The sequence below is a fragment of the Embiotoca jacksoni genome, unplaced genomic scaffold (assembly GCF_022577435.1).
Source record: "Embiotoca jacksoni isolate LCO1_2020_lvr unplaced genomic scaffold, fEmbJac1.0.p SCAF_21, whole genome shotgun sequence".
NCBI lineage: Eukaryota > Metazoa > Chordata > Actinopteri > Embiotocidae > Embiotoca > Embiotoca jacksoni.
The window spans coordinates 1,699,312-1,723,092 of NW_027185352.1; the positions used below are offsets into that span (position 1 = coordinate 1,699,312).

The 23,781-nt window shown below is 40.3% G+C and overlaps 1 protein-coding gene across 1 annotated transcript in view; it reads right to left on the bottom strand.

Moving 5' to 3' along the window:
* Positions 1–854: 854 nt before the first annotated feature.
* Positions 855–23,781, bottom strand: part of gys2 (glycogen synthase 2) — a 24,290-nt gene continuing 1,363 nt past the window's right edge. Inside the window, exons 2-16 of the mRNA XM_069156366.1 lie at positions 20,629–20,810; positions 17,177–17,368; positions 16,836–17,021; positions 13,725–13,869; positions 11,409–11,526; positions 11,126–11,246; positions 10,929–11,035; positions 8,878–8,937; positions 8,697–8,775; positions 5,935–6,048; positions 4,718–4,844; positions 3,981–4,076; positions 3,692–3,855; positions 3,120–3,200; positions 855–1,277 (exon numbers count right to left, since the gene is read on the bottom strand). Coding sequence (XP_069012467.1) covers positions 1,056–1,277; positions 3,120–3,200; positions 3,692–3,855; positions 3,981–4,076; positions 4,718–4,844; positions 5,935–6,048; positions 8,697–8,775; positions 8,878–8,937; positions 10,929–11,035; positions 11,126–11,246; positions 11,409–11,526; positions 13,725–13,869; positions 16,836–17,021; positions 17,177–17,368; positions 20,629–20,810 — 1,994 coding nt within the window. The 3' untranslated portion in view covers positions 855–1,055. The remainder of the gene's footprint in view (positions 1,278–3,119; positions 3,201–3,691; positions 3,856–3,980; positions 4,077–4,717; positions 4,845–5,934; positions 6,049–8,696; positions 8,776–8,877; positions 8,938–10,928; positions 11,036–11,125; positions 11,247–11,408; positions 11,527–13,724; positions 13,870–16,835; positions 17,022–17,176; positions 17,369–20,628; positions 20,811–23,781) is intronic.

Here is a 23,781-nt window from a genome sequence, read left to right on the forward strand (position 1 = left end):
AGCTGAGATCACTACAGAGGTCCAGGTGTTGGAAATCCAACCATATCCAGCTGCATGTGAGTGAAGGAGCCACTGCAGCCAAAACATCATGCATTTGTCAATTTTGAGATTTTGGGCTATTTGCTTCCATAACATGTTTTATTTCCATCGAGTGGAAAGAAAACATCCAAAATACTTAAGTCTTTATTTTACTGCACTTTTTGCCTGTAGATTTATGATATAAAATATATATATCAGGCTATGAATGATAAATGAAGAGATTTATAGCACAGAAGATGAGAAATAATTCATTTTTAGAATATAACCTATAGATTTACAGTACATTTACCCTGAATGGCAAAAAAATAATTCCATTGTGTGTGTCTTCCAGACTTTCCAAATGTTCTCGGCTGAAATGGATCAGATTCTGTTAAGTTTATGGGGTTGTGACACAAAGATTTCTTCCGATACAAAAACCCGATCTGTTTTCCAATAATTTTGCCAAATCTAGATATCTTTTTCTATAACTCATACTTTCTTTGTTCCAATATACTCAACCAAAGAAAGTGGAGACCTTCAATATTGGCAGACAACTGCAGGACACAAAAGAGAGACAATGCTGAGGCCAAATATCAGTGAAAATCATACACTTGTAAGAAGTAAGTTTGGATATTTTTAAAGGCATTGTGTATTGCTACAAAACTTTTCAGGGAAATAAATTGTTATGTCTTTAAATAATTAATTACTTAAGAAAAAATGTGGGTCTTTAGACCAGTTGAACCACTGATTTACTGTGTACTTTCAATTCTTTCAACACAAAATGTTTTTTGAAACTGTTTGAAATCTACTAACTTTCAAGAAATCTTATTTTCAGGTGATGTTCAGGGCTTTATTGTAACCAGGCAGCAGTACAAGAGGAAGGACACAAGCTTATTGAATGTGGAAGGTGGAGACGTGCGATTTCTGTCACTACTGTCGACTGCATCTGCTAATCAGTCAGTGAGTTTTCTGTGCTCAACCAGCAGAAGCACAAAGTTTGAACCCGTGTAACAAACTGCAGCGTCTCTGAATGACTTTCAGTTTCCTGACTCTCCTGGTTGCTTCTTCTTGCCTTCTGGCACACCTCCCAGCACAAAGGGAGCCTTGATGTTCAGCCGATCCCTCTCAGCCTCCTCGTCTTCATCGTAGGGTTCGTCATCGTCATCATCCTCCACATCACTGTGGTGGGGGGTGGAGTGGATGGAGACGGAGGGAGAGGGGGGAACAGAGTAGGGCCGGGGGTACCGGAAACCCTCTGGCTGTGGAGACAAGGAGCCAATGAGTTATAAAAATCTGTGTTTCAGGACCTGAGGTACACAAAACATTTGCTCAAATAATCTGTAAAAATAGAAATTATAACTTGATTAGTACCTGAAATCTCACCAAGGTGCAGAAAAGTCTAGACATTTTGCTAAAAGTTATAGATAAACAGTTGAAATAACCAACAGTAGCTGTTAAATGATAAAAACAAATTATTGGTAGCCAAAGGTAAATGACTGTTTGAAATTGTAAATTAAAAGCTGGTTGTAGGTAAAAGTAGTAAGTGAATGGTGGAAGTAACTAAAAGGGTTAATGGTTAAAAGAAATACAAGAAACCTAAACTTTGACCAGTAAACTTCTAATTAATAGTGTTGAATAACACATTTAGTCGAAAAATTAGTTCATATCATAGAGGGGATATAAAAGTGTTCGCAGCTTCCGGGTTTGAAAAATGGTTCCGATGCAATACCAGCGAGTGCCACTAGAGGTCGGCTCCAAAAAGCCTCCGGCTCCATAGACTCCCATTCAACTTCTTTCATCAAATCCAAAGTCGATACATTTTTCCCATGAGTGTTCACAGTTTCACAATGTACGTGCAAATAGACCAAAGACGACATATCAAATGATGAAACTGAAACATTTTGTTGTTGTAAAATTTGTGCTAATTTTGAATTTGATGGCAGCAACAAAAAAGTCTGGACAGGTTCATGATTACCACTGTCCTGCATCACCTCTTCTTTTAACAACACTCTGTAAATGTTTGGGAACTGAGGGCAGTTTCTGGAGTTTTGAAAGTGAAATGTGGTCCCATTCTTGCCTGATACAGGATTTCAGCTGCTCAACAGTTCAGGCTCTGCTTTGTGGTATTTTACCAGATAAATCTCTCCTGCGTGATTGTGCCGAGTGCGGCTGAACGGTGCAGAAACAGGGAGAGTTTTACGGCAGCTGTTAGTAATTTAAAACACAAGCTGCTACATAAGGCTTGTTTCACCAAAGCCTCCTCTGAGTTTAGTTTTACTTTTTTTCTTTTACTTTATCTCCTGTAATTTCCGACAGACATCAGACCACCAGCTGTGAGAGAGGCCCCGCCCCCTTTGATCCACAGCAGCGGAGACGAGCTGCAACAAAGATTTAATCTGACCCGAATCATTGTTGATCTGATGTTCAGGGTCCTGTTCTTGTGCTCATTAACTTGTATATTGTTGTGACATAGCCACCGTGTTCATTTGCATACAGAGCGGGGGAAGGGAGGGAAGTGAGATCCGATCTCGCATGTGGAGACGCATTGAATGGCAGGTGGTCTCAGACGGCTCAGGATGTATGATGCTGCAAGGTGGAAACAGCCTCTGAGGATTCATGCTGATGCCAAATTGACCTAACTGAAATCAATATCATGAATTTCAAAATTCTATTTGTATCAAACCTGAAAAGTGTGAATTAGTCAGAGTCCAAGGATCGGAAGAGGATACACACACACAAAAAAAGGATTGGCATCAGCACTCTCCCGGTTGATGTCTTGTCCTTCATCCAAATGTTAGGCTGTCAATTAAACCCTGACAAATGTGTGAAATCCAACGGTGTGCACGCTGTTCTTCCGTCAGTACAGGAGAGGGATTCTCGTGTACATGCATGTCAGATATCTGGCTGCAGACAGTGTTGCATTGGGAACCATCAAAAGCTCATTTTCATCTTGTGGTGCCACTCAGATATTCTACTGAACAACTCAGCGCTCTTTAGCAGTGACCAGGCCTGCAAGTGCTATTTTCATTCATTACTCCATAAAATCCTGCACATGCAGTGATAGTAGTAGCAGCATTAACCCCTGGGGGAGCTTTTCTCACCTTCGGAGGGGCCGTGGGGTCCATCTGGAACTTGTCTGGGAAAGCTTTGCTCAGGGCCAGATGGCGGGCCTGAATGTAGAACTGTCAATCACAAGTCAGAGATGTACATCAACAATTAATCAACATTTTACTCAGTAGTGGAAAATAGCAAAGTACATTTAGTGAAGTACTTTATATTTCCATGTACTTTACTTACTGTTCCACTACTTTGCTGACAGTTTTAGTTTGTTTTAAGATGAAGATTTGACACAATCAATATCATAAAAAAGCTTTTAAAATCAAATACATTGTTAAAGATAAAACCATCTGACATGCAGTTCAGACAGACATCAGATCCAACTTCAGGTATGACAGCTCCATTTCAGACTGAACTCTATTCGAGCCAGTCGTGGTTTCGTATTTCTTCCTCATGTTTTGTTGATTATTATGTTGAAGTATATCATGATGACAGTGTGAGCAAACATGAATGCAGCAATAAACTGTGGCTCATTTCAGGCGGTATTAACCAGGATGTGACGCCGCGGTTCACTCACTCTCCTGTTCCAAATAAACATGCAGCAGCAGAAACTGACCCGGCCCAGGTATCTCCAGTCCAGCAGGTCCGACAGCCTCTCAGTTCGGTTCCGCTGTATGATGCGCTGACGTCGAGACTGCTGGCAGAAGTTGAACATGAACTGGGTCAGCTGGTTACAGGACTCCTCCGCAGAACGGAACCGCCGGTCCACAATGTAGATACCTGAGAATGAGAGAGAGGAGCGGCAGGACAAACAGACAGCCGAGGGTTAACACACATCTACTGCTTCGTGTGTGTGTGTGTGTGTGTGTGTGTGTGTGTGTGTGTGTGTGTGTGTGTGTGTGCACCATAAGCAGCAGGGTCTGAGACGTGCTCCTCCATGAAGCAGCCGAAACCCGACAGGTTGGTGGTCACACTGGGAATGCCCATTACAGTACACTCACCTGGAGAACACAGAACAACACATCTCAGAAAATGTAAAGAACGTTTTAGAGCTTCAGGGAGTCAATTGATTAGTTGATCGAAAGAAAATGAACAGGCAACTAGTGGTCACAGGATGGACGAACCATCAGCTGGACGCAGGTCGTTGGGGAATGTGCTGGAACAAGTTACGAACCATGGATTCACAACATTTATGAGTGACATATGATTCAAAAATGTTTATTAAGTTGACTGATTTATGTAGATTTCTAAACACATTGTATTTTTGCAACGGTCAGTGCAGCTGCAGGATTGTTGGTGTGTTGGATTTGCTGCACATCATGTGCACATTTCATTACAAGCCTGACCTGTCTGGCAGCAGACTTACAGACATTGCTTTGGTACAAAGGTTGCACTGGATATGTAAAATCCTGAAGTGTAAATAATGTAGGCATGCATTCACTTCCAATACACAAGGTATGCAGAATGTTAAGTCTAGTTCAGTTTGCACTGACTATTATTAAAAAGACTGAATGCAATATACTGCATCTTTAATTCTTTAATAACACCAGTTCCTCAGCAAAGCAGAAACATGAAGCATTTGTGTGTTTAAGGGCGTGAATGATTGCATATTGTGGGCTACAATGCGAAGGTCAAAGGTTACCAGGTGTGTATCCCCACGGTTCATAGTAGGACGGGAACACTCCGAGGTTACAGCCGCGGACAAAGTCGTCATAGTCCATCGGCAGTAGAGGACTGGTGGAGGACAGGAACTCAGGGTGGAAGATAACCTGAGAGGAGGACACAGACACAGACTCATTTATTCACTCAGCAGGATTTAACACATATCTGTATTGATGTTATGATGATGCTTTGATTAATTTTATGTTTTCATGACCCTTGACTGCCAGACACATATTGTTCTTCTTTGTACACACTGTTCATTAAATGAAAGGGTTTCTGTGAAGATTTAGATATTTGTGGTCAACTGTGATGGCCTTTCCTCTATTACCATTGTTAGTTTAAGGAAAAAAGTACATATTTCAGACTGGTTTCCATGGAGTAATACATGTTCTCCAGAAGATTTAATTCATTAAAACCCCATTTCCAAAATGGACCCATATTAAATTGAAAATAGAAGTTGAGATATGTTGAAACTGAGAAATGTGATTGTTTTATGGAAAATATGTGTTAAATAAAAGTTGTGACAGGGTCAACAAAAGATTGGACTTTATAAAACCAGAAAGAAAAAAAACACCTGGTGGAACATCTCCCAATTAATTATGTTAACTAGCAACAAGTCAGTTGCATGATTGGGGATAAAAAAGATCTTTGCAGAGAGGCAGCGCCTCTCGGCAGTGAAGATGGGGAGAGGTTCACCACTCTGGGAAAGACTGTGTTGGAAAATAGACCAAAAATGTCAGAATAATGTTGTGTTGTGTGAAATTGCAAAGTTTCAGAGAATCTGGAGAAATCTCTGAACACAAGGGACGAGGCTGGAAACCAATATTGGATGGTGGTGATCTTCGGGCCCTCAGGCAGCACTGCATTAAAAACACACTATTCTGGAGTGGAAATCACTGCATGGGCTCAGGAACACTTGTGAAAACCATTGTTGAACTATGAAATGAGTGGAAAACTCATGAGATAAATGAGTGCACTGGATGTGCAGCTGCCTTCTCAAGCAAAATTGCTCAAATAAACGGTGGCTGCAACATTTAAACTGTATGAACAAATTCATAGTTTAAATGTATGAATTTGTGCACATTTCTTCATTGATGAATATTCAAATCTACTTACAGATCAGTCATCACAAACACACTTTTTTACCACATGATGATCTGAACCACATGAAGGAAACTCGCAGGATGTGTCGTCTACCTTGACGCGGTCGTTCCTGGAGTTGAAGAGGCCGATGCGTCTGACGTTGGACAGGATGGGATCTGTGGAGTCGTCCAGCATGTTGTGAGTGGTCACTGGAGGAAGGCTGTGTCTCTGCAGCGTAAAGTGTGTCATTAACACAGTGAAACATAAGTGCGGAGACAGGAAGAGGGACAAGTTAGCTCGGCCTCTAGTTTCTAACGTTTATTTCTGTTTTTAACCTTTTTAAAGCTGCTTGTATGATGAATGTTGGAACAAATTGAACCAATTACTACTTGATCTTTTCTTTGCAGCTTGAGCCCACATGCTGCACTTCCACAGGGATGATAATGTCAATCAATTAATCAGTTTTTACAGCTCAGTCCACTGCATCAGCAAACACCACTGGACAGAGACCTCATGCATCTGCAGTGGAGAACCAACAGTCTGCTTTCCTGTCCTGTATGCACACATACATGTAAATGTTTACATGGCAGCATTCATATACTATACATCCTGCACAGGAGCGAAGAGATCAAACATTAAGGGTGTTTGAGTCGGTGGTCCACGAGTGTCAGACACTATTTAAAGCTTGGGCTAATGATATCCGATTACCACTGCCTGATCTATGCAAACAAATGACAGTAATGAAACTGACCTCAGTCTTTTTAACCTTCCATTACCAGCCAGTCAGTCAACAGCAGCTGCTGTATTGGGAGCTACCGCTAGATCACACTGGAGGTTAGAAAGATGGTCATTCTTTTGTACTTTGGGTGAACTGAGCCTTAATGACAGAAATCTACAAGGCTGTAATTGAAAAGTGGGGGTGGAGGTTGGGGGAGAGGACTACACATAAAAAATGACACCGAGAAATAATCACAACAGCACCATCAGGAGTCTCCGCTCTATCATTCTCACACTTGTAGTCGATACGACACGCTCTCCATTTCCGACCACTGAAATATTGACGTCGGTAAACATTCATTTAATTGTGGAGGACCTTTTTATTGGTGCTTTGTTGGTATCACCGAGCTCTAACATACATCACCCTGACAGAGCCACTCTATTGGCCTGCGGTCTGGGGTGCAGGGAGATAATCAACCTACGTTCTGCTTGGTTATGACTCTGACTTCATTCATTCAGGTTTTTTGTCTCGGGGGAATCCCCCTCGCGTAGGTTTGTAATTTATCTCCAGCAGGGGCCATTGCTCTGATTGATCAGTCTGGAGGAAATGTCACATCCATTCACAAAAACAGAGCTGAGGATATGAGACGAAGCTGCCGGACATTAATCCTCTGCAACATTTTCTATTTTTCTCCCTGCAGGCTATTTTTACACTGATGTACAGTGTGAAGTAGAGTTTTATTAACTTATTTACATAAGTGCATTTGTGTTTTGAAGTTTGTGGGCTCTTTTCTACATTTCTGTTTAAATATGACATCAGTTATCTACAGAAGTTCTAGAAGTAGATCAAGAAAACTCCAATGAAACAAATGGCATAAAAATAATTGCGTACGGTACATATCTGTGATTGTGAACCTTCAGTATCTGGTATGACCAGCCATGAATGCAACTAAATGTTCTGGTTACTGTTGATCAGCTTGGAGGACTTTGGTCCACAGATTGGTGAGTCCAAACTCTTTAGAGACGGTTCTGTAACATTTTGCAGTCTGATAAGCATCAACCACTCTTTTTCTAATCCTCCTTTGTTGGTGCTGTGATACACTTCTTGTGTGTCTTTGTGTCATGTCATTTTCAAGTTAAATGCAAATCCAAAATGTTCACACAGATGTGTAATACTGGATCATATAATATCAAAGGTTCTCGTACTTTCAAGCACCACTGTACACCAGCATGTTATTAAGAGAGTGTCCCAGTGAGGTCCTCAGTTCCCTATGTGTCATAATTAAAGTCTGCACATGGGTGCTTTTCCTTTGAGCCTTACGCATAGCCGATGCACAAAGTGCCACATGACAACAAATCCACTTGGCTGAGTTTGCTATGGAAATATGTGAATGCTGGCATACAGGAATCAGGGGATATGTTCTACAGCCATAAATTGTATATTTAGTGAATGATTTTTTTTTTTAACAACAAAGTCAATCATTCATCCAACACGTAGCCAAATGGTAAACTAGTGCAAAACACAGGTGGAGTTCTCATATGCCCGAAGAATGAGCCGAGCTTATGAAACGCATGCATCAGTCTGCTTCAATACAACAACCAGAGATGAGTTTCTTTGTCGTATGGTCGAGAGTCACCCTGAGAAACAGCAGCCATTTACCTGCCTGAGGCCAAGTGCTCCAGTGACTGCTGTCCAATGAGTTAACATCACAAAGATCCACGTGAGCAACTCATCCCCAAATTCACATTGTGGTCAGACTCTACATGGATTCAGTCTTCAGCCTGACTTTTGTAAGGAGTCAGTTTCATCTTTCCATAGATAGTAAACCAGCACTGCATCCTTCCATCAATACACTAACAGGTAGTCTCTTCCATGTCAGGACTCTTACTGTTTCGTGCAGGAACTTAGACCGAGTCGTGTTGTTTCAAATCACACTGACCTTAAATGACCTCATCATGTGACTACATCAACCTCCAAAATATCTGCAGCTTTCATTATTTTACCCAGAAATCAATGTGTTTTTGTGTCCTCTGTTTAACACTCAATAAACACACTGATTCTTCTGTCCAATAGTTCCAATAATCCACATTATTATCAATAATACCAGGAGTTGGTTTCTGTAAACTGAGAGTAGAAGGATCAGAAGAAGCTCCAGTACCTGAGTGGCGTATATGGCTCTCTTCATTAGCGTGAAGTCGTCTCGGTCCAGGATGGTGTTCATATCAGGGATCTGCCCTCTGAAGACAGACAGCAGACAAACACCATCTTCATTAATCACAGCGGACCAGCGCTAGTGTACGCAGCAGCAGGACATAAACGTTCCTCTACAGTCTACTTACTTTAACAGAGCATCATAGAGCTTTTTACCAAACTTCTCCTTCACAGTGTGAGCTGTATCCCTGTGAGACACCAGGACAAACATGAAGACATGAACCTTTGACCCAAACTCAGTTTCAGCTGCAATCACTCAACATTTCAAAATAGTATTACGTAAAACAGAAAGTCCACCAAGCAAATCACACAATGGGTAATAATAAGAACTTCTGCTCCACTCTGCAGGACATTATCTGTCATCGCCTTCACCATGAGCCAAACATATTCATCATTATATGTGATCTGCTTCTGTTATGGTCAATGTTTGGGTTTCAGCAGCAGAGATAACTGTTGAGGATGAGGGTCACATTAATATTGATTGTTGGTGGGAAAAGAATAGGGTTCTTCATGCTTGATGCTTGATGGTGACTGTTTCTTCTGGCAGTTATTAATCATATGGTTTGTTTTTACTGTTAGATAAATATTGCAGGTGAGGACGGCCTCCTCGTGCAACTGCCCACATAAACACTGAGCATCTTCTAGGAGGGAAACAAGAGCTGTCACTGAAATTATCCTGCTCAAATAAGGATTAATTAAGTACACAGATGAGTTCAAATATTTTAATTAGTGAAAAACATTGATTGTTTCATAACAATGGCACCTGAGAGACTTTGACAACGGACAGAGTATCAGGTCAGGGCACCACTGAAATGTGAAGGCTGGTGAGATACTCTTGATCAGCAGTTGGGATTTCTTACTGACAATAGTCGGAGAAGAGATGAACCATGAACCCGCGTTGGGCTGTTCGAAGATGTGCAGGAACAATTCTTAAAACAAACTTAAAACCTTCGGAAATGTAAAGGTTTATGGTACCAGGTACCACAGGGCACCTTCAGAGGTCTGGTAGACTCCATGACTTGGTGGAATAAACAACACTGCATGGCAGCATCAAGAGTAAATTAGGTCTTCAGAGATCATGTACCAGGGGAGATCAATAACTCCTGAGACTACTGCTCGTTCACAGAGAACACAACTCTCAACAGGTCTTTAACGAAGCCCCAAGTTAAACTTGCAGAAATTGCTTTATGTGTGGCCAGGAAATGTATAGCAATGACATGGAAATCTGATTCCCCTACTTTCATCAACAAATGTCTGTGGAAATGAACGATTGTATTCTTCTTAATTTATTTAATTTTATTTCATTTATTTGTCTATTTTTCTTTCTCAATTTTTTTCTGTAATTTTCTGTCATGTTTAATGTAATGTGTTCTGTATGCTCTGTACGTTCTCTTGCATTCTTAAAATGTTTGAAAAAAACAAGGAAAACTCTAAAGCTCTCTTCTGGCAAAATTTTAAAAGTTCTTATTCAGATGGTAATTTCACTGTGAAATTCTAAAAACAAGGACAATGCTTGCACATATGCACATATGCTTTTTCCTTTGTTGCCTGGAATAACTTGGCTTGAACGATGTTGAAAGATTGTCTTGATATTAAAGTTAATTAGTGTTTTAAATGCATTTAAGTCACTGTGTTTACATATGGACGGCAAAACCTTAAAAATACTTATTTGGCATAAACATTTTAAAAAAATTATGTTTTAAAGAGGCAGACTGTTTAAAACATATAAAAATGAACTAAACTCAAGGTTAAAAAGAGACCACATTGTCCAAACAATACAAATATCTCTAATTATTGAATGTAGTGATGCTTCTGTGCAACAGCTGGAGAATCCAGTGAAATAACTGAGTTACAAACTGGCTGCAGTGTTTTTAATGGCTTCAATTCACGTATCTCCACCTCTGAAAGATGCAGCATCACGTCACGCTGCTGTTCTCTGTGCACGAGCAGTAATCTCCGAACTTATTGATCTACCCTCGTACAGTCTATATTCCTCGGTAGGTTGGAGGTGATAACGTTGTAAAGCTTTGGCTCATTAGTGAACTGTTTTATCTGCTTGAGTCCAGAAGATATCTGCTGCCTTCCTGCTTAATCACTGTACATGAATCTGGTTTATATGAATGCACTGCATGCACACTATCATCTGATTATTAAAATGATCAATCAGAGCGGATCATACCAGAGCTGTTTGCGTACTGCCTGCCCCTTCAGAGACTCCACATTGAAGTTGTTGGTTTTAGCTGGCATGATGAAGAAAACTACCACCGTCACATCGTTTCTGTGGACCTGTAGAGAGAACGAAGAGGAATTCCTCTAACACATTTGGTGCACCCAGCAGAATACTACCAAACATGTTAAGAAACATAATGTCCTCACCCGCAGCAGGTAGTTGAGTCTGGACAGTGATTCAAGGAAAATATCAGCTCCCTTGTTGGAGAACTCGTAGCGTCCAGCAATGAAGAAGAAGAGGGTTTTCTCCAGGTTGAAGTCCAGATGACTGACAGGTTGATTGAAAAAAAGATCAAGATTACAATCAGACTCTCTCCAATCAGACAAAATCATCAACCTTGTATACAAAATGTGAATGGCCCTCATGAGAAGACTAAAATTTAACAGCTCAAAACCCATCTCAATGATGTTACTAATGCAGCCCACCCACCCATAGAAGTGTCCTCTGACAAACTCTTGGATGCGGGCCTTGCTGGTGGAGTGCAGGTTCTGAAACTCGTGCATGGCCGAGAACTTCTTCACATTCAGCCCATTTGGAGTCACCACATCTGTACCAACACAAGGAGAAGGCCCGGACAGTCAGAGGCGGGCTAAGTGTCAGAGAAATGATAAGAGTGGACTAAAAATCTGGCCTCATCCTTTTGATGACCCTGAGTGATCGACCAGTACAACCCCGCTTCCAAAAAAGTTGTGATGTTGTGTAAAATGTAAATGAAAAACAGAATGTGATGATTTGAACACAACAAAACACAAGTATTAAACAATACTCTGTAAATGTTTGGGAACTGAGGAGACCAGTTTCTGGAGTTTTCAAAGTGAAATGTGGTCCCATTTTTTTGCCTGATATAGGATTTCAGCTGCTCAACAGTTCCTTTGTCATATTTCTCATTAAAAGATGTGCCACATTTTTTCAATGGGTGACAGGTCTGGACTGCAGGAGGCCAGTTTATCACCCGAACTCTTCTACTACGGAGCCATGACATGTTGGAGATGTTCTACCATCTGTTGTGGCCAGTGCATTGTTCTTCACTGTGGTCTGCTGGGGGAGCAGCATTGGAGCCGGAGACACCAACAGACTTAACAAACTGGTTAAGAAGGCCGGCTCCATCATCGGCTACAATCTGGATAGTCTGGAAAAGGTGGTGGAGAGGAGGACGCTGAACAAACTATTATCCATATTGGATAATCCTGTCCACCCTCTCCACCTGCTGCAGGGACAGAGGAGGACGTTCTCCAAAAGACTCCTCCAGCTGCTGTCACAAGGACAGATACAGGAGATCATTCCTGATACAGGAGATCATTCCCGATACAGGAGATCATTCCCGATACAGGAGATCATTCCAGATACAGGAGATCATTCCAGATACAGGAGATCATTCCTGATACAGGAGATCTTTCCTGATACAGGAGATCTTTCCTGATACAGGAGATCATTCCAGATACAGGAGATCGTTCCTGATACAGGAGATCATTCCTGATACAGGAGATCATTCCAGATACAGGAGATCGTTCCTGATACAGGAGATCATTCCTGATACAGGAGATCGTTCCTGATACAGGAGATCGTTCCTGATACAGGAGATCATTCCAGATACAGGAGATCATTCCCGATACAGGAGATCATTCCTGATACAGGAGATCATTCCAGATACAGGAGATCGTTCCTGATACAGGAGATCATTCCTGATACAGGAGATCATTCCAGATACAGGAGATCATTCCAGATACAGGAGATCATTCCTGCCGACCGCAAAAAGACTGCACAATAAATCACCTCTGGAAAAATCCATTACACAACAATAACTCCCTTGCACTGCTGTTTTGTTTTGTTTTGTTTTGTTTTGTTTTGTTTTGTTTTGTTTTGTTTTGTTTTGTTTTGTATGTTGTTTTATTCTAATTCATTACACTGTTGTTTAGGTTTAGGTTTTGTTTAGTTTAGTTTATTTAATATTATTTATCTTATTTTATTGTATAGAATGTGCATTTTTTTATGCTGCTGTAACATAAGAATTTCCCTCTGAGGGATTAATAAAGTATATATCTAGCTATCTATCTATGCTGTTGTAAAATATTAAGAATGTAGTTTGACATTGTTTTGCTGAAATAAACAAGTCCTTCCCTGACAAAGATGCTTTTGAACTGAGCACTGATAACAAGCTGGATGGTCCCTCTCCTCTTTAGCCCTGAGGATGCAGCATCTATGATTTCCAAAAGGAATTTCCAATTTTGATTTATCAGACCATATGTTTTAACTGCATGTAATTGTCTTGCTGTAAAGCACTTTGAGCTGCATTTCTTGTATGAAAGGTGCGAAATTAATAAAGTTTATTACAACATATTATTATTATTAACTTCATCTCAGTCAATCTTAAATGAGCTAAATTTAGCTTTACACAACTTTTCCAGTCTTTTGTTGACTCTGTCCCAACTTTTTTGAGGCGTGTTGCTGACATCAAATTCAAAATCAGCATATTTTTTCATGAAATAAAAATAAAAACATTCTCTGTTTCAACATTTGCTATGTTGTCTTTGGTCTGTTTTCAATTGAATATGGTTTTATGTGATTTGCAAATCATTGCATTCTGTTTTTATTGACATTTTACACAATGTCCCAACTTTTTAGAAAACGGGGTTGTTATTTAATACATGTTGGATGGACGGTCAGACCAACCACCGAACAAACATCACCACCCTGAAACAGAAGTTTCTATGAGGAAGCTATGAAAGCGGAGCAGTGAAACTCCACCTGGCGTCCTGTGCAGCATGTGTTTGGCCTCCACAGCAGTGATGTGGGACACGGTGGTGAAGACGTGAGCACAGTGGACCGCTGCCCTCTCCAGGCAGTATCGATGGTAGATCTGCCTCTCACCTGCCTCCTTGTCGATGTCGAACTACAACACACACAGAGATATTCATCATTTAATGTTTCCATTTTGAATCTTCGGACTGCAGATATGTCTGTTTTTCTACCTCAGTGTGGAAACTTTCACATTACAGCCAAGAAGGCATCACCACTGTACAGCGGGGTCCTCGTCTCTAAACTGTGTTTGAATGTAGCTTTTACCGCTCATGGTTTCTTTGTTCTTTGGGAGCTCGTAGAGATTCTGTTTCTGTTGATGTGGATTTCTCCTGTTTGTTCAATACTTTGTTTTGTGGTTTCTATTTGTTAAAGCTTTTTTCATTGTCACATATTGTAAATAAACAGTTATTAACACTCAGCAATCTGTCTCTGTGGCTGATTGGGATTTAGGAGGATGAGTTTCTTAAAGTGGTTAACAGCCAAAGAAAATAAAATTCAACTGCAGATTTTACAGACAGCAAGAAACACATCTACTCCAACATTAAGTCCGATGTTTTTTTCAGTGTCATCACTGTAAAGTATCTGTTTTAAATTGTTTTAGTTACTTTGATATTTTACAACATTGGTGGTATTCTGTAATTCAGACAGTAGATTAGTGTAATCCAGTTGCATCAAATTGACTGTATTTCTTTTGTGATGCAGAAAAAGTAGCTCACAGAAAGCTGTCCCGACACCTGTCTTGATACTGGTGGCTTCAACATAGACAATCTGTCAGACATCAGGTCTCAGCCCCTCAGTCTGATGGTGCCACTCTGTGTTTACTTCACAGTACTGATTCTTTTACATTAAAACTAAAGCGGGACCAGAGAAGTCAACATAGTTTCAAAAATTTGTTAAAAAGTTACACCGCCCACGTTGTTGCTTATTAAACATTTATTCTTAAAGCTAAGGTCAAATACTATTTTTGTATTTTTATATTGATATACATTAATTTATTTTGATCAACCAGCTATATTGAGAAGTTCTTATTATATTTGACTATAATGTTCTGATATATTTGCCCTACCTCACAGTTGCTGGGTAATATCTGTCTTTATAATTGAATTCAATACATTCAAAGCCCATTAAATTATCTTAAACTGTGATCACACGTATAGAAATTTAAATCCTTCAAATGACACAAAGAAACACATTTCTTAAAATAAATGAAAAAACATCAAAGCACTCATGTCTCTCAGCTTCAGAGTGGCTTCTTCATAGTATTGTATTTAACTGCATATCCTTGTAAGAAGCTGAAAGGTCGGTCTGTTGGTGCTCACTTCCTGTCTGGTAAAGAGAGGAAGACTATCATATCCTATTTCATTCCTCTAGAACTCAAAAAATAGAACTAAAAATTATTTTACTTTTACATCATATTTCTAACACGTTAAAATGCAGATTTACCACAATGTACACTAGTAATGTAATTAAGTATACAACATTTTCAGAATTTTGTCACTTTTTGTCACCACTGAGCACATTACACATTCAAAACCTGCTTTTCATGTACCTACATGTCACATGGAAGAAAAAAAGAAGTTAACACGAGCTCCGTTTATTCAGATAGTCTAGTTTAAAATAATATATTCAGATTTTATTTTAATTATGAAAACTTTAAATTATTTATTATTAATTATGAAGACTGAAAACAACTCACTAGCTTAAAGGTCTTGCTTTGTTTTTCCATGCTGGCTGCATCTCGTCTCACTGATAACCAACCTGAAAAATGCATATTGATACGATTCCATCGATAGAACAGGTGAAGTTCCTCTGGACTTCATTTTGAAGCTGAGGGTCATCTGTCAATTACCCATTGAGCCAGTGAGCGACCTTTAGCTCCACACTGACCTTTAGGACGTGAGCAGAGCACAGCCAATTACAAGCACCACACTGATCCCTCCACATGCAACTCAACATTACTAATGATGCTCTAAGTGGCTGTAAAAGGCCTGAACCTTCGAATGGGAAAATTCATCTTAGGCCAGGTGTGTGTGTGTGTGTGTGTGTGTGTGTGTGTGTGTGTGTGTGTGTGTGTGTGTGTGTGTGTGTGTGTGTGTGTGTGTGTGTGTGTGTGTGTGTGTGCAGATGGGACAGATATGTGTGTGAATTGGCAGGATTTTTGCAAACACATGGTTGGATCTGGAACAATGGGAACATTGTGGGAATTTTGCTGCGTTCCAAACGACACACTTCCCTCAACACACTAATAGATATTGTTCTTACATGTCAGGACTCTTACTGGTGTAGTGCAGCAATTTTTACAGGTTTGTGTTGTTTCAAATCACACATTGCTGTTCTGCACTGACACTAAGGACACTAAGCTCCGCCCACCAATAGCTGTAACCTGACTGCACCACAGGCCTGTCAATCAAACAGACACGCCCCCAAAAACAGGTCTTCTTGAATCTTCTTTTCTAATGAATGAGGGATTATTTTCAGATGGACCTCCAGAAAACTAATAAGAAGGAGTGACTTTAGCTAACAACACCGAGATAACTGATGGACACATTTTATTCACTTTGGATTTGATGAGAGAAGTTGAATGGGAGTCTATGGAGCCGGAGGCTTTTTGGAGACGACCTCTAGTGGCACTCGCTGGTATTGCAGCTGAAGACACTTCTGGATCAGAACCATTTTACAGACCTGTAAACTATGAACAGTTTTTAATCCAGTTGATGGTGGGTACCTTTTCACCTAAAAGAACCATAACGTAATGACATTTTCACTGTATTTCCTTAAAAATCTGAAATTAATCAGAACTGCTTCAGTATTGCTTGTGTCACAGTTAGCATGTGGAAATTTAACTAAACAGGAATAATTTAGTTTTATGGAAGCTAATATCAACTCACAGGTTTAAGCTCTTTGATTTACAAAAGGGGGTTCAGATTTGAAAACGACACCAGATCTGCATCACCATGTAACTTCACATGGGAATATCTGCTTTGTGTCCCTCCAGTTTCCAACAGTGACCTTGTGTGTTGGTGTAGTGCAGGTGTCCGACCCCTCTTCACTGCTCACCTTGTCCAGGTTGTTGTAGAAGTCAACACTCCCAGCACACAGGTATCTTCCTAGCAGGGTGGCATGTGTCGTGAATACCGTTGCCATGGGAATCTTACGGGAGCGAGAGAGAATGAGCCCGGTGCCCGCCTGCCACTCATGGAAATGAGCAATGACGTTGGGCTTGTCTCCGAGGTGGTCTGTCAACTGAAAAACAAAAGATGGTGCTGGAGTTGGAAATTGTGCAAACTTAGTTACCTCCCGTTATAACTACAAGCTGCACTTTCAGACTTCTGAAGAACAGAAAGTAGGAGGTTTAACATTTAGCAACTTCATTGCTGAGCAGTGTGCTGAACTTTGACCTCTTTGAAGAACCAGGCGATCAGGGAGCCCAGGATGAGCGAGTCGTTGGCCTCCCGGTCGTTGTAGGGCAGGCCGATTTTGCAGGTCTGCCACAGGTCCCCCTTCCAGCGGTCCAGGTTCCAGGCTGCTGAACTGATGTCGAACAGGATCACGTAGGGGTTCCCCTCGATCAACCAGCGGCCAAAATGAACCTACAGCATCAACATTGATCAATGAAACCCAGAGAGAGAAAATACACGAGACAATTATCCAACTAAACTTTACTGAAATGCACTGAAAGTGTTTTATATTTGGGGCACTTCCCCCACAGGAAACCTTCTACAAAGAACAGGAAGTTGCATTAAAACTAAAAACTACAATGTGCCACTCTGACATCATTCCCTCAGGTCTTTTTAAAAAGGTTTTTGTTGAAATCGGACCATGTATACTGTCAATTATCAACAGCTGTCTGTCTCCCACTGTCCATGATTCCATGTCAAGAATCTGGGTGTGATTTTGGACTCATCTTTTACACTGGATCTCCAAGCTGCGTCCATTGTCAAAGTCAACTTCTTTCAGCTGAGAACTTTAGCTGAGGTCAAATCCTTTCTCTCCTCGAAAGACCTGGAGAAAGTTATTCATGCTTTTATCTCCTCTAGACTGGACTATTGTAATTCTTTGTATGCTGGAATCGGCAAAAATCTTGAATCACGCCTTCAGTTGGTACAGAACTCTGCAGCCAGACTTTTAACTGGTACACACAGGCATGGACACATTTCACTGATCTTAAAATCCCTTTATTGACTACCAGTCCAGTACAGAATTCATTTAAAAATGTTAATATTTGTTTTTAAGTGTCTAAATGGAGCCTATCTGTCCGACCTGCTGCAGTCGATACCCCACCACGCTCACTCAGGTCTCTGGAACAACAGGTTTTAGTTGTTCCTAGAACAAAAATGACGACCCGGGCCGACCGGTCCTTCTCTGATGCTGCCCCTAAACTCTGGAACAACCTTCCCCTTCATATTAGGTTGTCATCCACTTTACCAAAGTTTAAAAGTCTTTTAAAAACCTATTTATTTTCACTGGCCGATCCACTTTGATCTTAACTTGGCACTTTTGTGTGATTTGTGTTAGTTTGTCTTGATTTTAACGTTACTTATTTTTATTACTCCAATCTTTTTAAATGTATGACTGTTTGTCTTTGTGCAGCACTTTGGGCAACCTTTGTTGTGTTTTAAAATGTGCTATACAAATGCATTATGATTGATCGATTGATCAACTGATTGATTGATTGATTGATTGATTGATTGATTGATTGCTTGATTGATTGTTGATTGTACATCACAGTTGCAAACACAATGTTCTGCTTTTAGTTTGTGAATGACAATAATCAGGAGGAGCCCGGGGCTTTTTACAACAGATGGACTCACAATCTAGTCCAGGCTTTTCCCAGCAACTACCCAGACTTTATGTTTTAATTATAGTTGTTGAATTAATATTGGTTGTTTGCATTCTCCTAAAATTAGCAAGCTCCAGAATAGGAGAGCATATCATGAAGCAAATAAATAATTTATGACTGTAGTATAAAACAGTTCACAAATCTCAAACACTACAGTGTCAAAGTTGTATTTAAGTACAATACTTGAGTAAAAATCCATCATAAGCACTTTCTTATGATAATTAACTTCCCAGAGACTGTGAAGGTGATTCCAGCCAACCAATCAGCTGCATTCTGTGTCAGACAACTCGACTGAATGAAGTGTCCCTCCTCTTGTATCATCAGTGCATGTACTCCATCTAGTGGTCAGACTACCAGCACCTCAGCCTCCATCTACCGAAATAGATTGACAACCATTATCATCATGAATCTACTTCTCCTGCTCAGGGTCACAGGAGGATGGTACATATCCCAGCATGCATCGTTTAAGGTAAAGCCTGGGCAGCTCACCTCTCTGTCATAAGGTTAAAATTCAAATGGACAAACATGTTTACACTCGTATTCACAGTTTTTCAATTTCATCTCTTTTTTCCACTCCAAACAGAGAAACTCAAAGCCCAGAGTTATTGTTATTATTATAGTTATTAGTCATAGTGCGTGTAGTAATTGCAGTGTAGTGTATCAGTCTTGTAGTTGGAACAGATTAAAACAAAAAGCAAACTTGTAGTATGCAACAGGCCAGTCAGCAAGTATTAGAAAATGTGTGTGCACGTCCAAAGTGACATCAACTGGAGGTGACGGACTGTCAGGCCGCCTGCACTTCTATTTACAGCGACTTTCACGTACATTACAAAATGCCTCGAGTGTTTCTATTAGTAAAGTATAATTTCTCCAGGAATTTGTTTCTATCATTAAAATCACTCACTGTTGTCTGGGTGTTGAATTACAAAGATCTTACATGTCATAGTGAAACTGGATGTAGTGTATACTTGTAGATAACTAATCTGTGTAAAAGTATGAATTTAAAAAAACATCCCTCCATTAAATCCACAAAGACTCTGACCTCCACATTTACTACCCACAAAGCAACTCAAGGAGCACGTAGTTGGTTTGGATACACTTATTTTACACTTATTTAAAGACACTTCGACAAAAGCATTATGAATGTAATGTAATGTTTGAAGGGGTCGGGGAGTAATGGAGTCTCTGAGGGAGCGGTTTGAAAAAGAAGAAGATCTGGTGGTTAGAAAGAAGTGTGGACATGAGAGTGAGTCTCATAACACATCATAGTCTCTGAACGGGTCGCTGGTGGTCAGGATGCATCACTGCTAATGCAGGTGGAGGGCAGAGTCTGTGTGGACTGAGTGGATGGATGGACGTGTCTGGTCCCCCCACACACACACACACACATGCACACGCACACGCACACGCACACGCACACACCAACTCAGTATCACGGCAAACCGTAAAATAGACACGCCGGTCCACTACAGCAAAACATGAAATAGCAACGCTTTGGCCTCTCTAGGCGTGACAGTGTCACATTTTCCTGTAGTTAATTACACGTGCATGCAGACAGCAATGCAGTGATTTACAGGAAAATGAAACGTTTAGGAAAAACACATGGTTTGTGACAAAAATCATGGGTGGGATTAGGAAACAAAAAATAACTGTCGAACATCTCCCACCTCCTGATACAGCCAAAAGATGTCCTTTGTAATTGATCCTTCGTTACATTACTTTTGCATGCGTATAAGTTTCTTGGTTATAAAACGTGAAACTGTCACGCCGAGAGAGGCCAAAGCATTGCTATCTCACGTTTTGCTGTCGTGGACCGGCGTGTCTATTTCACACTTTGCTGTGATACTGGGTTGCGCGCGCGCACACATACACACACACACACACACACACACACACACACACACACACACACACACACACACACATACATACATACACACACACATACACACACACACACACACACATACACATACACACATACACACACACACACACACACAGTCCCACCTGACAGCCGTTGTGGATGAGGGCGTCCATGGCCTTCCTGATGGCGGGGTTGGGGGGCTCACAGCTCTCCACCTGAGTCTTGAAGTTGTGTTCGAAGTAGGGTCCCATCATGTAGAAGTTCTCCCCCCATTCATCCACTGTGATCTTCGCCTTGGTCTGGATCACCGTGTAGATTCCTCCAACTGCAGGAAAAAACAGAGCAAAGACAAAGAAGTCACTGGAAAGTGTTTTTAGCTAATGCTTCCAGATATTCTTTTAAAGTTTTGCTTTTCTTTTCTTTTATATTATATTCAAGTCCCTATAAAGCACCAGCATCAATACACATAGCAGCTCTGGTCAACGTAGGCAAAAGAAAAGTTTTGGTTGCAACTCTTCTTTGCATTTTCTTTCTTAGAAATCGGTATCACTGATGTAGATTATTAACTGTCAGGTCCTCCATCTTCCATCCGGTCGCCCCGTCGTCTTTCAGAGGGACGCCGTCTCAAACTGAAGTTTTTTCTGGAGTCCTGAAAATGGCATTTATTTGTGTTGGAAGTTTTGGGGCTTAAAAATCAGGAAAAAAAGCCTGAAATAAACTTGTTCAAATTAACGGTTATTCTATTGGGCGTCATCAGATGTTGAAAAAAATGAAGTTTGAATGAAAAAAAGGCTAATTTAAAGTCAGACCAGTACATTTTCAAACATCATTCAATTTAATGCCTTTCCAAATTTTAAACTCAGTATCAACTCAACGCTTTAGTAGTTCGTAGTTTAGTAACATTTTGGATCGGTGATATTTCAATAATTTTATATTCAATCTGTGTGTTGTGTAATCCGGAGCTGATATCAAAGTATTTTGTGTTGTTGGTGACAAACAGACACAATTTTCTGTTTTCTGTTTTCTGTGCGAGCGGAGAACACGTGGGAATATTTTTCAGTCTCTCACTTGGCAACGAAAAGACAAATAATGATACGACAGACCGTCAACAATCAGTGAGCTCATAATGACGTCGGACTGCCTCAGAGAACAGCGGTTATATAAGAGGAGGAGGCAGAGAAACAGGCCGATAACCTCTGGACTGTTCGTCACAGCGACCATTAGAAGCACAGAGAACCAGGTACTCTGAGTTTCTGCTTTCTGTGACGTTAACACAAAGTATTTGTTGTGCTGTCAGTTTTAAAAAGTTTACAGATAGAAGGAAATAACAACAGAACAACTACTTTTTATTCCTGTTAAATGTATTTTGTGCACACTGGGTTTTCAATGGTGTTGATAGATTATTACATCCAATAAACAATCATTTAAAAAAAATTGAATTGCATTTCTTAAGTTTTAACCTCTAATTTGTGACCATCTCAGGTTACACCGATACAAAGTTCGAGGTGATGTTGTACTGGAGTGCCGTTTATTGAAATATTGTTCTTCCCTAATGTTTGTAAGTGGGGTGGACAAAATATTAGAAACACCTCCGTATAATGCAGTCCAGTTTAAAACCACTGAAAACTGAAACCACAGTAATAAACAGAATTGTTGCAGCTTGGTGTCACAGTAAACTGAGATAGTCACGCTTTGGCCTGTCTAGGCGTGAAAGTTACACGTTTTCCTGCAGAGGACAAAAATGAAACCTACTGCACATCCAGCCACGGGATTTACAGGAACATATTTAGATAAAACACATGGTTGAGGTTAGGAAACCAAAAACAACTCAACTAAATGGGGTCTGTCACTAAGGTCACCAGGTCATCCCTCCTGCCTCCTTATACTGTTGCAGGATCTTGGTCACATGATCACGTCACATGAAATTGACTAGCGTGTCAGTTTCACACTTTCAAAATATTTCAAAACATAACAGTTCTCCTGCTGCTTTATAAAAGAAATTTAAAGACACATCTATGTGTTTATTTATTTTTAAGTGGGGTTGTAGGACATATTTCTACATAGTCAGTGTTATCTGGTGGACGAGGAGCTGCTGTTGCCACGCCGACGTCGTCTAACGTCTTCGTTTCTTTAAAAACTCAGTTTAATGATCAAGTGAACTTCAGCAGTTCATTTAAGTCAGTTTTCCTGTGCTGTGTTCCAGATGTTGTTCTTGTGTTCCAGATGTTGTTCTTGTGTTCCAGATGTTCTACTTGTGTTCCAGATGTTGTTCTTGTGTTCCAGATGTTGTACTTATATTTCAGATGTTGTTCTTGTGTTCCAGATGTTGTTCTTGTATTTCAGGTGTTGTTCTTGTGTTCCAGATGTTGTTCTTGTGTTTCAGATGTTGTTCTTGTGTTCCAGATGTTGTTCTTGTATTTCAGATGTTGTTCTTGTATTCCAGATGTTGTTCTTGTGTTTCAGATGTTGTTCTTGTGTTCCAGATGTTGTTCTTGTGTTCCAGATGTTGTTCTTGTATTTCAGATGTTGTTCTTGTATTCCAGATGTTGTTCTTGTGTTTCAGATGTTGTTCTTGTGTTCCAGATGTTGTTCTTGTGTTCCAGATGTTGTTCTTGTGTTCCAGATGTTGTACTTATATTTCAGATGTTGTTCTTGTGTTCCAGATGTTGTTCTTGTATTTCAGGTGTTGTTCTTGTGTTCCAGATGTTGTTCTTGTGTTTCAGATGTTGTTCTTGTGTTCCAGATGTTGTTCTTGTATTTCAGATGTTGTTCTTGTATTCCAGATGTTGTTCTTGTGTTTCAGATGTTGTTCTTGTGTTCCAGATGTTGTTCTTGTGTTCCAGATGTTGTTCTTGTATTTCAGATGTTGCTCTTGTGTTCCAGAAGTTGTTCTTGTATTCCAGATGTTGTTCTTGTATTTCAGATGTTGTTCTTGTACTCCAGATGTTGTTCTTGTGTTCCAGATGTTGTACCTGTATTCCAGATGTTGTACTTGTGTACTAACTCTCTACTCTGAGTACATCAGCTGTTTTCTCTGTCAGTACAGAAACATCAGAACACTACAAGTACCAGGATGAACACTTTCCACCCTAAAGGGTCGCCATCTTGTCTCCGTAGAGGAAGGGGCGGGGCCACCGATAAAAAGGATTTTCAAATTAAAAGCGTGTGAGGAAGCTGCAGCTGTTCCTGAACACAAAGTGTTTCTTCTCCACTGCTGCTGCTGGACAGAAGAATCAGTGTGTTTATTGAGTGTTAAACAGAGGACACAAAAACACACTGAATTCTGGGTAAAATAA